The 14,936-nt window shown below is 44.0% G+C and overlaps 1 protein-coding gene across 1 annotated transcript in view; it reads right to left on the bottom strand.

The window, feature by feature from the left end:
- Positions 1–14,936, bottom strand: part of Aldh5a1 (aldehyde dehydrogenase 5 family member A1) — a 31,199-nt gene that overhangs the window by 12,924 nt on the left and 3,339 nt on the right. The window contains exons 2-4 of the mRNA XM_028776321.1: positions 9,129–9,212; positions 7,526–7,696; positions 6,199–6,315 (exon numbers count right to left, since the gene is read on the bottom strand). Of these exons, the coding sequence (XP_028632154.1) occupies positions 6,199–6,315; positions 7,526–7,696; positions 9,129–9,212 (372 nt within the window). The remainder of the gene's footprint in view (positions 1–6,198; positions 6,316–7,525; positions 7,697–9,128; positions 9,213–14,936) is intronic.

Here is a 14,936-nt window from a genome sequence, read left to right as displayed (position 1 = left end):
AGAGAGAGAGAGAGAGAGAGAGAGAGAGAGAGAGAGAGAGAGAGAGAAATGTAACAGAAAATTAAAAATATATTAATATCAGCACCAATGAAAAAACCTTATTTCAGGTCCATATATATGGGCATGTATATGTTTGATTATGTGTCTATATGTCTCTACACACACATATGTGCTAAAGATTAAATCCACAGTCTCACCCTAAGCTAAGCACACACGCTATGACTGAGCTACACTCCTAACCCCCTAAATAAATTCACCCCATAACTAAGTAGCAACGCGAGTTCCACGAAATACAGTGTCTTAGGTAAGAGTTTTAGCGCCACCTGCTGTTCAGTCCACCAACAAACCTGGGTTCTTCAAGAAGATTCTGAGGCAAATCTCAAGCTTTTTGACTTACTGTAGACTCCAGGGTGGAGAAAGGATGTTTAGAAAAAACTCACAAAGCTGCTCACTAGTTCCTGTGGGTCAGAGTTGAGGAAAGGGAAGCATAGACAGGAGGATCTTAGCAGAGGTGAGGATCTGGGGAGGAGGGAAACAGCCTCTCACCCCAGCCACCTGACCTGGGGACCTGGGCCTTCCCATGGCAGGGTTCTGGATCAGGTCTGTCCTGAATATGTTGTATTTCTGACCCAGATCTCTATTTGTAGCCCTCATTGGCCTCAAACTGGTGACCATCCTCCTGCCTCAGCTCCCCAGTACTGATATTACTGGAGTAGTTAGCAAGATTTTCAATCTCACTAATCTCACAAAAAACAATAACCACAAAGCGAATGTCTTTGTATGTTAATGAAAAAATTAAAACAAATCAAATCAGCAATGTGGTAGTAAATCCAAACATCAGGACATTATTTATGAGAAGACCAAGAGACCAAGTTTCTCCACAGCCACAAACTACAAGTGGGTGGAGGCCTGTAGGATAAGACCTGCGTGAAGAGGGAGAGCAAAGAACGGTCCTGGATAGACCCAAGGGAAGCCCACAGGTGTTCATGGGACCTGGGACACAGACAGGCCACCTTGAAAAAACACAGGCACAACGTGAATCAGTCAGAATAATTAGAGAGAATACAATAAAAAATGAGAATAAAGAAAAAAATCAGAAATGACAACTAATCTACAAGAACATGAGAAAAAGTAACACATAAAACCTTTGTCATCAGGAGCCATAATAGGACAGACTAGTAACTAGCAGGTGATCTTCCTAAGATGGTCTGCCTCAGATTATAATATAATCTACAATGAATTCACTCTTATTAGGCAAGGCTGTAAGAGAATTCATTTTAGAAAAGATTCCTGCTATTAATATGCTTTCCCTGTTATTATTAGACATATATAACAATCACTAGGTAATAGCCCACCCCTTCAGAGCAGATCTCTGCAGATCTGTAAAGATGTACTGTCTTGTAGTGATGCTATATAAACAAATAGATGACTTCTTAAGTCTTGATGATCCTATAAGAATTCCTAAAATTATATCAATGATTATTAAGCTCTTTTATAGTGGGACTGCTATTAGGTTCTTTTCTGATAGTCAAAACTGCAATGAGGGGCCAGGCAGTGGTGGCACACGCCTCTAATCCCAGCACTTGGGAGGCAGAGGCAGGCAGATTTCTGAGTTCGAGGCCAGCCTGGTCTACAGAGTGAGTCCCAGGACAGCCAGGGCTATACAGAGAAACCTTGTCTCAAAAAACAAAACAAAACAAAAACCAACCAACCAAACAAACAAACAAAAAGATTAAAAAAAAAAACTGCAATGAGAACTCTGCCAGCCTCCCAAGTGTCACCAGTTAATTTCTCTTAGATAGTAACCAGACTTTCTCCTACTCAGAGCACATTCTAAGAGGTTGTAAAACAATTAACCAAGGGTCATAAAAAGGGAACTAATGGTTTATTATAGGTACTAGGAAATTAGATAAAATATTGACTGTGTTTATCTATACAAAACTTCACTAATAACTTGTTATGATTTTCAATCTTCAGTGAACCTGTGGAGCTGTGACAGGTGATGGATGTTTAGCCAGATAATTATTCCTAATGGATACGCATGTAAACATTCTCTGTTGTAAACTTCTGTTTCAATTTATGATTTGCTTTTTTTGTGTGAACTTGTGATGAAATCTTTAACATGTGATCATGTATTCTGAAAGATGTGTAAGTACTGAGGACAAAAAGAGAGAGGAGAATTTTTTCCCCCTAAGAAGAATTTTTTTCCTTAGTAAAAATTTTTTTCCCTTTCCCCACTTACAAGAATTTTTCCCTTTCCCTGCTTAGGATCTTTCCAATTTTCCCCTTAGATAGCGTTAACAGGAAACTTTTTATAACTTAGTAATAAACCCTATAATCACTTTTCATAGTGCCCCTTTTTCTTCCTGCAACTTCCAGCCACACAGTTCCTGCTGAGATAGAACAAAGGCCACATTACCTAATTCTCCTCTGTTAGCCTTTTCCCCTCAGAAAGAGCAAGAAGTTTTTAGGATTTTTTAGTAGCTATCATCAGCATTTCAGTACAGTTAGAGAACTAGAATGTCCGGAGACCCACAGACTTTAAAGCCATCACCAGAGTCCTACTCTGTGCACTCCACCACTACTCTTTCTGGGCAGGGAAGCTCCCCACACTTTGTGCTGGCTGCTTTCTGTCAGGGTGCTACCACGGGAAGTAGACAGGGGCAGGTACCGATGGGAGTCAGGGTCTGGTGGGAGTCCTTGTGCTTGCTTGTTTAGTTTTTGGCAGGATCTTCCTGGATAGCCAGGCTGATATTGGATCCTTCTGCCTCAGCCTCCCAAGTGAAGGCTTCAAATGTAGTGGCTTAGCCTCTGTCTTTAGATCATTAGAGGCCTGCTCTCTGTGATGATTAATCTCCATTGCTGATGTACAGGATAGCCTAGCATGGAAGACACATGCCAACTGTGGGCTGGAGTCCGCAGACCCAATAAAAAAGAGGAAACAGAGGAAGGCAGCTGAGAACTGGCATTCACTTTGTTTTGCCTCTTGACTGCAGACATTCAACTGGCCATATTCCTGCTGATGTGACTTCTAGGCCACGATGAACCTCATTCCCTGTAAACAAGCCAGGCATTTGTCACAGCAACAAGAACAGTACTTCAGACTCCTCTAAAGGGCACTGTGAAACCAACTGTTTCCTCTTTCTTTTACTTCCTGGCTGTGAGGTGGACAGTTAGCTTTGCCACACTACTCTTGCCATGATGTGCTGCTTTACCATAGGCACAGAGGTGCAGAGATCATAGGCTGGAGTTTCCAAAACCTACGAATAAAATAGACCTTTTCTCTTCATAAGCTATTAACTCAGGCATTTCATTATAGTGACAGAAAGCTGGCTAACAAAAAGGCCCAAGAACAAAACAACCAGAAAGACATCAGCAAAGGAATAGTAGTGTGCAAACCACAACTCCTTACAGAACTAAGACTGGACCAGGAGGGAGAGAATGGAGCAAGCATATGTTGGTTGTGGCCCTGGACAAATAGACCTGGAACTATTTTCTTACTCTCATTAGTAATTATTTTCGTGGTCCTAGGAATTGGTTCTGGGGCCCCACGCATTCTAAGCAAGAACTCTCCCACTGGGCTATCTCTCCAGCTTTAGGTTTTACATATTGTTTTGAGATATGGCCACTACTAGTTGTTTTTCTCATTGTGATCAAATCCCAACAAGAAGCAGTTTGAGGAAGGCAGGTTTATCTTGGCTACAGGTTAAGCTGAGCTGCAGTTCATCAAGGCAGAGAGGCAAAGACGTAAGAGAGTGAGTAACACTGTCCACAGAAACCAAGAGCAGCAGACAGGAAGTGGGGCCATGCTAGAAAACCCTGAGGACCACATCCCATGACACATTTCCTCCAGAAAACCCTACTTCCTAAAAGTTCCACAACCTTCTAAAGTAGCTCCATCAGCTTGGGGCTATGCATTCAAACACCCAAGCCTGTGGGGATCTCTTTCCATTCAAATAACAATAGTGCCACTCTAAGTGGCCTAGGCGGGGCCTTGAACTTTGAGATCTCTTGTCTCAGCCTCCTGAATAGCTGGAATATAAAGCTTGTTTCACTAGGCTGGTGACACTTAGTTCTTAGGTGAATTCTTTGGCTGATGTAGAATTCCAGTGAATACAGAAGACGATCGACAAGAGCAAAGCATAAAAGTTACAGTAAATTTGTTATGTGTGCAGTGACTATTGCAAGACCTTAAAGTCTGAAAAAATTACTACAGCCTGGGATGCTCATGCTCTTTAGACAAAGAACAATAAATGTGTGAAGGAATGATAGAACACATGGGTCTCTGAATAGGACAGCGTGTCCTATGAATGTTACAGAGAGACAGGTGAGGACAGGAAGGTTACAAAGGCTAATACCATTATTTCACCGAGTCATTTTTTCTGTCTCGCTACAGTCTTGTGTTTCAGTCTTTGGTGACTCACAATGTTTTCCAGTGTATGAAGAGATCCCTCCTAAAAGTATGTTTCTGGCTTGTTACATGTAGGAAAAGTTAGGCAGAATGGCCCTTTGTGAAGTGACATTTTCTGCATCTCAAAATAACCACTATGTCAATAGGGTTCTGTAGCAGGAGCTAAGGTGGGAGGAGTAAGGAGAGGAAGAGGAGAAGGAAGAGGAGGAGCTAGGGAGAGCAGAGATGTGGGAGGATGAAGAGCCACACGGGTATGGAAAGCAGTCCTGGGTAACAATTTATATTTAAGTTAGCTAATTGGGAAACAACTCTAATTGTATGGGCATATTGTTATTGAGCATTATCAAATATATAAAGCCTTTGATTAATATTTAAGCATTAGAGTCTCATTTTCCTACCGGACCCGTGTGGATGGCGGGATGGTCTGGGCAATGCCCAGCCTTGTGGAGACAGAGCCATCTCCCACACTGGCGTCTCATGGGTGGCAGGGCTGGTGTCTCTGACCACCTACAGCCACCACTGCTCATGGCTGCAGGCCTAGGCTAGTTGGGAACACGATTAAGAAAAGCCAGATTGAATGCCACTGATTTAAATAATTACCCTAAAGGGTTCCCTTCGAGGTACATGCCCATAACTTCTTCACTGACACTAGGGGAGGCTGGGTACATGCTAGATCCCTTCATTAGTTCCATAATCGTAGAGCATAAAGAAACAGAGAGGGCTGGTAAGTGGTCAGTGGGGAAACTGCCTGCTATGGAAGTCTGGAGACCTGAGTCTGAACCCACATAAAGGTGGAAGGAGAGGACAAACTCCACAAAATTATCCTGTCACCTCCATAGGAGTGCTGTGGGACACGTGTCCATCCCACTCAGCATGTACACACATGATAACAATAATTAATAGTTTAAAACTATGTGAAGAAGCAAGTCATGTGAGCATGACTGGAGAAGAGTGTTCCAGAAGAAAACGTTTGCCCAATACCTGAGTTGAGGGTGAGGTTAGAGGGTATAAGGGGTGGCAGGGGCCAGAGTGGCTCAAACGGAAGACGAGGACTCTGAAGTGGAGACAAGTCAGAGGGTGCTGGAGTATGGGAGGTGATATAGACCCTTGAAGGCTACTGCAGTCAAACTGTGTTTTACTGAGTGACACATGAAGCCATCTGAGAGTTTTAAGTAGAAAACTAAAAAGACCTGACTGCATATAGATTGAGCCAGGATCAGGCAGAGTGAAAAAGAAAGCTTGAGGCTGGAGAGATGGCTCAGCCGTTCAGTGCCCTGGCTGCTTTTCCTGAGCACCCACATCAGATGGCTCACAACCACCTGGAAGTCCAGCTCCAGGGGAGCTAACACCATCTTCTGGCCTCTGCAGGTCCTGGAGGAACATAGCATACACATACATAGAACACAAACATACATATAAACAAAAATACATCTTTAAAATGCCAAAGAAAGCTCCTAAATATGAGAAACACCCACATTTTTAATGCAATGAAAAATGGTGATAGATCAACATTACCTGTAGGGTATCAAAATGTGACCAACAGGTACCGGAAAATCTCTCCTTTTTTTCTTACTAAAGAAAGCATCTATCTATCTATCTATCTATCTATCTATCTATCTATCTATCTATCTATCTGTCATCTATGTAGATATAGATTAGCTGCTATAACAGATGCTCTGTGCACAGAAGGTAACATACGCAGAGAAGGTAAATTCCAAAAATGTTTTTTCCTGCCCTTGAGAAGTATCTACTTGGGCACCTGGTTGGTTCTGCATGGAGAAACTCACCTGAGCCAGGGCCAGGGCAGAATAGGGTGTGTCTTCAGCGGGTTTCACCACCACAGTGCAGCCAGCTGCCAGGGCGGCCCCCACTTTCCGGGTGATCATGGCACTGGGAAAATTCCACTGGAAGAACAGAGGAAGGATGTAAGCCTGGGAAGTGCCTCAGGATCCAAGACAAGGCAGGGCAGAGAGCCAGTCACCATCCCATTGCCCAACTGACTGGCAAACCTGTTTGCTCCTATGCAGGTGAGCTCAGCTGACCCTGGCCAGTGTGAGGGACTCAGGAGGTCAAAGTTCACAGAAGCAGGTCACAATCTGATATAGTACAAAACTATCTAGACCAATGTGTTCTTTGAGAGCCGCATTTTGAAGGATGTATAGTTTTTGTTACAACTCTGTCACCACTGCAGTTGCTTCATGAACACTGGCTCATAAATGGACCCCATGTGTACTAATAAAACTTTATTTATAAACGCATGTTCTGAGAAATATTTGGTCTGAGACTCTTAAGTAAAATAGGTGATGTGACTCTGAAAATGGCTGCTTTACTTACTTTCCGTATGATATCCCAATGAGCTCCTTGTAATTATTCCCACTTACATATTTGGTGTAAATAACAGGTAAATAACATCACAGGTGAATAACTTGCCCAAGATCACATGACCGACAATAGTGAGCTTCAGGGCAAGCTTCATCAGTTTAGGTAGCAAAGAGGACTCTATCTATAACTGTGCTGAACAGGAAAGGCCAACAGTCTTGAAAACAGCTGGCAGACCCTGGAGAAAAGTTGGCACCAAGCTCCTCCAGGAAGGGCTGGTGAGAGGAGTAGAGCCCACCAGTGTACTGCAAACCCATCTAGGCAAGACAGCATCTTAATTTGTCACCCTTGGACCTCCAGAACCTGGCCCTGTGCATACCCTCAAAGGCACAAATGTTCTGTTATTGATGATAATCACAAAGTAAACATAATTCTTTAATAATGGTACAATTGAAAAAAAAAGTAAATGTTCCCTTTGAAGTCTATTAAAAATGACAAAATTTCAAAGGTGTTTTCAGAGGAGCTAGGTGATACCAGGATGGAGTTTTCATGTCTGCTCAGAAAAGTCTCTGCAGGTCACCCTGTTTTTGAAGGCATCAGAAAACATGTGGTTCCATGTATGTCCCTACACTTTACCCTGTCACAAGACTGTGGAAACACAACTCTACATCCAGGAAAGGAATCAGGAAACCAAGGACAGGTGACAAAGCTGACAGGATGGACACACCTGTTCACCAGGAAAAAGAGATTGCCTTCCACTCCCACCCTGGGGACTGTGCTGGCCTTGCTACATACCGGTGTGATGATGGCCGCCACACCAACAGGCTGCTTGAGGACTAGCCCTCGCTTGTCTTTGGCAGAGGTATGGATGATGTCTCCATAAATGCGGCGAGCTTCCTCTGAGAACCACTCCAGGAAAAGGGCTGAATACAGAACTTCTCCCTGGGCCTCTTTCAGAGGCTTTCCCTAAATCAAATAAGAAAAGGTAATGCTCATCAAAAGTACAGCCTGTGTCTCTAAGTTATTCAAAGTTGCAAGAAGAAGAGAGAAAGCTTCCTTCTGCAAAGCACAGAGGTTGCTGAAAAACGACTAACTTTGGTGCAAGTCTTAGGGATTGGAATGATGGAGGTAAGATGAGCCACCAGCACGTGGTCACAGCTGCATAGTCTAAGGCTTCCCAAATACTAAGTCACAGTGCGAAATCTCTTACTCTGTGAATGAACTAATGGTGCAGTTCACAAATTTAAAAATAATGAGAAAACAAAAACAGGCTCATAGAAGAAAGTCACTGGGGCTGAAGTTAACTGCACAAGAGCAAACCAGTCAAAGTTCCAGCACCAGGGAACACTAGCCCCATGGCTAGCTGAGGAGACATAAGCAATCGAGGGCTGTGGGGGAGGGGAGTAACTTTTATATGAAGGGGTGGCCATTGCAGGTTGTCCATGCCGTAGTGTGTGGCCTCACACCGTGATTAGCACTAGCTGGACTAAGGTCATTAAAATGAAGAGGGCACGGAGTTAGGAGGGGACAGGATGAAGGGGTCCAAGGGGAATTGGACTCAGGGGAGGAGGCTGGTAGAATAAAAACACATTGTATACATGTATGAAATTCCCCACAAATAAGAAATATTATATTTTAAAAAAGAAAAAGGCTGTCTCAGTGGTTAAGAGCACTAGCTACTCTTCCAGAGGACCTGAGTTTGATTCCCAGCATCCTTATGGTGGCTCACAACCATTTGAAACTTCAGTTCAATGCCCTATTCTGACCTCCACTGGCATTGTACTTACACATGTACATACATACATACATGCATACACACACACACACACATAAAAGAATAGTAGCATAATTTAAAAAAAAACTAGAATAAATTAAAAATTTCAGTTTAACCAAAAAAACCAAAAAAAACCCCAAAAAACAAAAACAAACAAACAAACAAAATATCAGTGTTCATGTAGCTCCACACGAACCTATTGCCCAAATCTTTGTTCCTGTTATTTTATGCATCTCTGTGGGGCTGTGCATGCACATGGGTGCAGGTGCCCACAGATGTCAGAGGCACTGGGTTCCCCAGAGCTGGAGTTATGGGTAGTTGTGAGCTACCTGATGAGAGTTTGAGGACCTGAGCTTGGGTCCTCTGCAAGAGTAGTGCATGGTCTCAACTGCTGAGCACCCCAACTTTACTTTTTGCAAATCAGCATCAAATATACTACAGCACAGACATTTTGTTTCAGCAGATGTGTTTTCTGAGTGCTATGATGACTCAGTCCCTCATCATCCAAGGACCACATGCGAAGCTGCAGGACAGCAGTCGGGGGAAGCCAGGTGCGTTCCCATGCTCTGCTCTAAGCACGCCAGGACCCTTCCTCCTGGCAGCAAGCCGGGACCTTGAACTTACACTCTCGGCGGTTATGATCTCGGCAAGGTCGTCCTTATTTTGCATCATTAAGTCGTACCATCTCCGGAGTAATGAGCTCCTCTCCTGGAAAAGAAATGACGCAGGGAAGCAACGAACTGGGAAGTGCAGGGAAGATGGGTCGGCACCCTTTCCCTCCTAAGCACCAGCTACATTTATATGTCCAGTCTCACACTTGGAAGAAGAATAGTTCACCTCAAGGGTCAACTTCACCTGGCTGGAGGATGCCCCAGTAGCTAGTAAACATTTTGGGTTGGCCTATGGGTACTTTCCCCAGAAGAGCAGCACCTGGCAGAGACAGATACTGAGGGAAGCAGATGAATTGGCGCAGGGTATAATGACACATATCTATGAAGAAGTCACCATGAAGCCAAGGAGGAAGCTGAGGCAGGAGGATTGCCTTAGCCCAGAAGTTTGAGGCAAGCCTGTATCAATTCAGTGGTAGATATATCCCTGAACTTTTGATCATCTTGTGCTGGAAATATTGCTGTGTGCCACAAGCCCAGTTTGTGGGGAGCTGGGAATTGAACCCAGGGATTCATACATACATGGCAAGCTCTGCCAAATAAGCCACATCCCTACTTCAATAAGAATAGACTTACTCTCATCTGCCTGACTAGAATAGCCATGCAATGCAATAAACACACCTAGCATGTCATTCAGACATTGTCACCCACTCAGAGGTCTTTACTTTTATAATTCTAAAAAATGTGAACAGATAGCTGGTGGGTACACACAGCACTGTTGCCTCTGGAGAATGTTCCTTTTCTAACAAGCTGCATCTTTTCACAGCTCAAAAATTTTGCTGAGAGAAGTGAATATGAATCTGTCAGCGGGCCTGGGGATATGGTTCAGTCGATAAAGCATACATGAAGCCCTGGGTCCCAGCTTTAACTCAGCATTAATCTGGGCATCGCAGAACACGGCTAATCCCAGCACCTGTAGGCAGAAGGATCAGAAATTCAAGGGCATCACTGACTATATACCAAGATTGATGCCAGCCTGGGCTACATATGATCCTGTCTGAGGGCGAAAGTGACAATGGCCTGCTATGTGCTGGGAATGGGTACCACATTTACTCAGAGAAACAGTGAGAGGACATAACATAACAGAACTATAGAAATAAAATGTAAGAGTCTGGGCTGGATTAATAGTCCAACAATTAAAAGCAAATATTGTTCTTGAAAAGGACCCAAGTTTGGTTCCCAGCTACTACCATGCCAAGTAGCTTCACAACTGCTTGTAATTCTGAAACCTCTAGCCTCTGTGGGCACTGGGACTCATATGCACACACACACACACACACACACACACACACACACACACACGTACAGATGCACACACACACATGCAAACAAGCACATACACACAGACATACTACATATAATTAAAAATAAACTTCTTTTAAAAAGTAACATTCTGCCTTTATGTAGAAAATGCAATACCCGGGTTGGATTTATGTAAGCCAGTGGAAGTCATGAATACTCCTCATATGCAAAGCCCTTGGCATGACAGAGAATGGAGTAAACTGTGTCTACTTTAAACAGGTAACCTCTAGGCTCTCGGAATGCTACCTTATCTGGGGCAGGGTTTCATAGAAGCAGCAAAATAAAATGAGGTCATTAAGGTTCATCCTAATCTAATATTAATGGTGTTATTCTAAAAACAAGATGTGGCTGGATGTAGGGTCTGTGTGTTAGCATTCTGTTTAAACGCCACTCCACAGGTACCTGGCAGCAGCCAGGAATGCTTGACTCACTGTAAAAGGGGCTGCTTGCCCACTCCGTGCTCTCTTGCTCCTCTCTCGCTCTTTCTCTGCTTCCCTCCCCCACCATTCCCTTCCCCTCTTTCTCTCCAGAAAACCAAGTGTCAGAGGGACACAAGCCCATGGGGCAAGGCACCTGGAAAAGACAGGAGAACAAATTATCCCCTAGAATTTCTAGGAGGAACAAACCTTGCAAACTCAAGCTATGAGTGGTGGCCCATGCCTTTAATCCCAGCGCTTGGGAAGCAGAGGCAGGCTGAACTGTCTGAGTTCAAGGCCAGACTAGTCTACACAGTGAGTTCCAGTTTAGCCAGGATTACACAGAGAAACCTTGTCTTGAAAAAAAAAAAAAAGTTGCACCTATAGGTGACTATATCAAACAGCTTTTAAATTGGGGGTGGGGAGTAAATATATAAACCTTACATAATATTCTTTCTCTTGCCAGGTTATCAAATGTGGTGGTTTACCTGACAATGTTTTTGATGCCTGGGAATTTTTGGATAAACCTAAACATTGCCAGTATACATGATTTATGAAAGTAAATAATAATCTCAGCTGACTGCCTAGGCCAGTTCTGGTTCTGTTCTCTGTTTCCTGGCCTAGTCAGTCGCACGTAGAGATCCACCATGTGGTACGGTCGCCATGGAGCAGTGTCACCTTTCCCACATAATAACCCAAATCCCCCTTGTGAGTCAGATTCGATTCTTCCTCCCGTGAGTTGCTTCTGTCAGATATTTGTCTAACTAACATGCATCCTCTAGTTTGCAAGGTGAGAAAAGGTCATAGGCACATGAAAGGGAAGATGACGAGGTGTATGGACCAGTTCTGCTGCTTCAGAGAAAGAATAGTGGGAGGCCGAGTGACTGAAGTTACACATGAGCTGGACCCTCAAGAACACATAGACTGTGGGGTGGTGGGAAGTGAACGGGTTAGGGAAGGGAAGGGAGTGTACACTCAGGGAGAGATACAGGCAGTACAGACTCAGAGGAAAAAGGAGGGTGAGTTTCATTCTCTGCCTTTGTGACCCACTGTTTCCTTCAGGGAATCTATGGAACATCTCAGTAATATTCCGGCATCCAGGGACACCTTCAAGAAGGAAGCTTCTCTAAGAAGCCCCAGGCTCTTGTCATCTTGGAGCTGAAACACGTTCCTGCATTAGGGTGGAGGCTATGACTGCATGACAGAATGATGTTGCCAATTTCAGAGGAGCCCCAACACCAGGTATTTGGTTGCCGAACTACCAACAGGTCTAGAAAAGTTCCCTGCACGCCTGCACTGTGACATCACTGTGTGGTGCCCTTGATCTTGGTGAGTCTGTACAATGACGCTAGAGTGTCCAGGGATTAGGTCTGACCTACTCCCTGCCCATCATGCTCACAGCTGAGTGCACCGGCATGCGTAACTATGCTTAAACAGTATGACCGAGGGTTTACTTCATCTTACAGTCCATCTTCAAAGGAAGTTACGATGTGAATGGGAGGTAGAAACCTGGATGTAGGAACTGATGCAGAGGTCATGGAGGAGGGCTGCTAACTGGCTCGCTCCTTGTGGGCTGCTAAGCCTGCTCTCTTATATACTCTAGGAACACCTGCCTAGGGCAGTCCCGAGTACAGTCACCTGGGCCCTCCCACGTCAATCATCAATCAAAACATGCACCACAGGCCAATTTTATGGAGGCACTTTTGGATTATGATTCCTTCTTCCCAGATGACCCACCTTGTGTCAAGCTGACATAAAACTAGCCAGACCAATTTACTCCTTGTCAACTTCACATACAAACATACCACTTTAGCCACAACCTTTCCTTTCTTTCTTTTTTTTTTTTTAAAGATTTATTTATTTATTTATATGTAAGTACACTGTAGCTATCTTCAGACACCCATATGAGGGCATCAGATCTCATTGCAGATGGTTGTGAGCCACCATGTGGTTGCTGGGATTTGAACTCATGACCTCTAGAAGAGCAGTCAGTGCTCTTAACCACTGAGTCATCTCACCAGCCCAACCTTTCCTTTCTTGATGTTCTCTGAATATCATGTTAACATGAACCTCACAATGTAAAACATTCCTACTTTTAGAAGTTCCACAGTCTTTATAAATTCCACACTTCAAAAGTTCAGTTTAAAACGTTTCAAGTCTCTCTAAAACACTGAAACTCTCTTTAAAATATTCAACATCTCTGAGATATCCAAAGCCCTTCTAAATATCCAAAATCTTTTTAAATTTCTAAAATATTCCTAAATTTCCAAACTCTTAATTGTAACTTCTTTCTTTCCTTCTTTCTTCCTTTCTTCCTTCCTTTCTTCCTTCCTTCCTTCCTTCCTTCCTTCCTTTCTTTCTTTCTTTCTTTTTTTGGTTTTTCGAGACAGGGTTTCTCCGTATAGCCCTGGCTGTCCTGGAACTCACTCTGTAGACCAGACTGGTCTCTAACTCAGAAATCCACCTGCCTCTGCCTCCCAAGTGCTGGGATTAAAGGCATGTGCCACCACCACCCGGCTGTAAGCTCTTATAAAACCTCAAATAAGTTAAACACTTTTTTATTCCAAGAGAGACGAACCAGGCACAGTTACAATCAGATTAGAGCAAAACCAAAGTTCAACAGTGTGACGAAATTATCAGGCTTCTGGGGCACATGATCTCAGGCTTGGCAGCGGCTCTTCTCCATCTCTGCCACCCACAGCTCACACAGCAATCTCACAGGCCCAGGCTAGCTCTGCTCCACAGCTGCTGCTGCCCTTGGTGACCATCCCACTATCATACTCCAAGTGATCTCCCAAATGCTGGGGTCTCCTGCTGCAAATGGGCTGCACCTTCACCAACGGCCTCTCCTACTACGCTCTCTTCAGGAACTCTGACCCTGACACATGGTGCCAAGCTGCACCCTCTTTGTGACCCCTTCAATCCTGGGACTTCTGAGGTGCACCTTCACCAATGGCCTCTCCTGGGTTCTTTAGCCCTGGTACATAGTGTCAAGCCTCAGCTGCTCTCCATGACCCCTTCATGCCTTCAAAACCGGGGTAACTCCTACACTACCAAAGTTAGCTTCCAGCATAAGATAAAGTCTCGCACCATTCTGGACCACAGCTTCTGTGGAAATACCCCCAGAAGATTTCTTCTCAATGTTGCTGGTCTCTTTTTAATCACCACTAATTTCTTAGCTCCAGATAACCAGCATTGCTTGTCTCAGCAAAGCAAAAGTTTCACTTCATGAGCTCTTAATTCAAAATACCACAAGAATGGCTTTGGTAGCGTCTTTAAGGGACTTTTAAACTTTCCCCCGAAATTTCACAAGCCAGGCATCTGCATTGCTCTTAACATTAGCTCCCAACCTCCTACGGAACAGCCCACTGAGCTCTTGGGCACTCAATAGCTTTTCCTGTCCAGAGTTCAAATGATACCACAGGCCTCCCAAAACACAGGCAACCCTGTCACAGAAATGCCTGTATCTGGTACAAATTTCTTTTTCTTTCTTCCTTCCTTCCTTCCTTCCTTCCTTCCTTCCTTTCTTCCTTCCTTCCTTCCTTCCTTCCTTCCTTCCTTTCCTCCTTTCTTTCAAGCTGTATTTTCTTATCGATGTGTGCTTGTTGTTTTTAATAATTTATTTATTTGTATGTCTATATACATTGGTGTTTTGCCTACATGTATGTCTGGGTGAGGGTGTCCCTGGAACAGAAGTTAGACAGTTGTGAGCTGCTATGTGGGTGTTAGGAATTGAACATGGGTCCTATGGAATATCAGCCAGCTCTTAACTGCTGAGCCATCTTTCCAGCTCTGTACTAATTTCTATCTTAGGGTTTCTATTGCTGTGCTAAAATACCATGACCAAAAGCTACTTGGGGAAGAAAAGTATTTTCTTTTATCCTACATTTCTGCATCACAGTCGGTCATCAATGGAAATTAAGACAAGAACTGGAGGCAGGAACCTGGAGGCAGGAACTGATGCAGAGGCCATAGAGGAGTGCTGCTGACTAGCTTGCTTCTCATGGCTTGCTCAGACTACCTGCTCAGGGGTGGCACCACCCACA

Source organism: Grammomys surdaster, unplaced genomic scaffold, assembly GCF_004785775.1.
Source record: "Grammomys surdaster isolate TR1022 unplaced genomic scaffold, NIH_TR_1.0 267, whole genome shotgun sequence".
Taxonomy (NCBI): domain Eukaryota; kingdom Metazoa; phylum Chordata; class Mammalia; order Rodentia; family Muridae; genus Grammomys; species Grammomys surdaster.
This window is presented reverse-complemented; position numbering and strand designations above follow the sequence as displayed.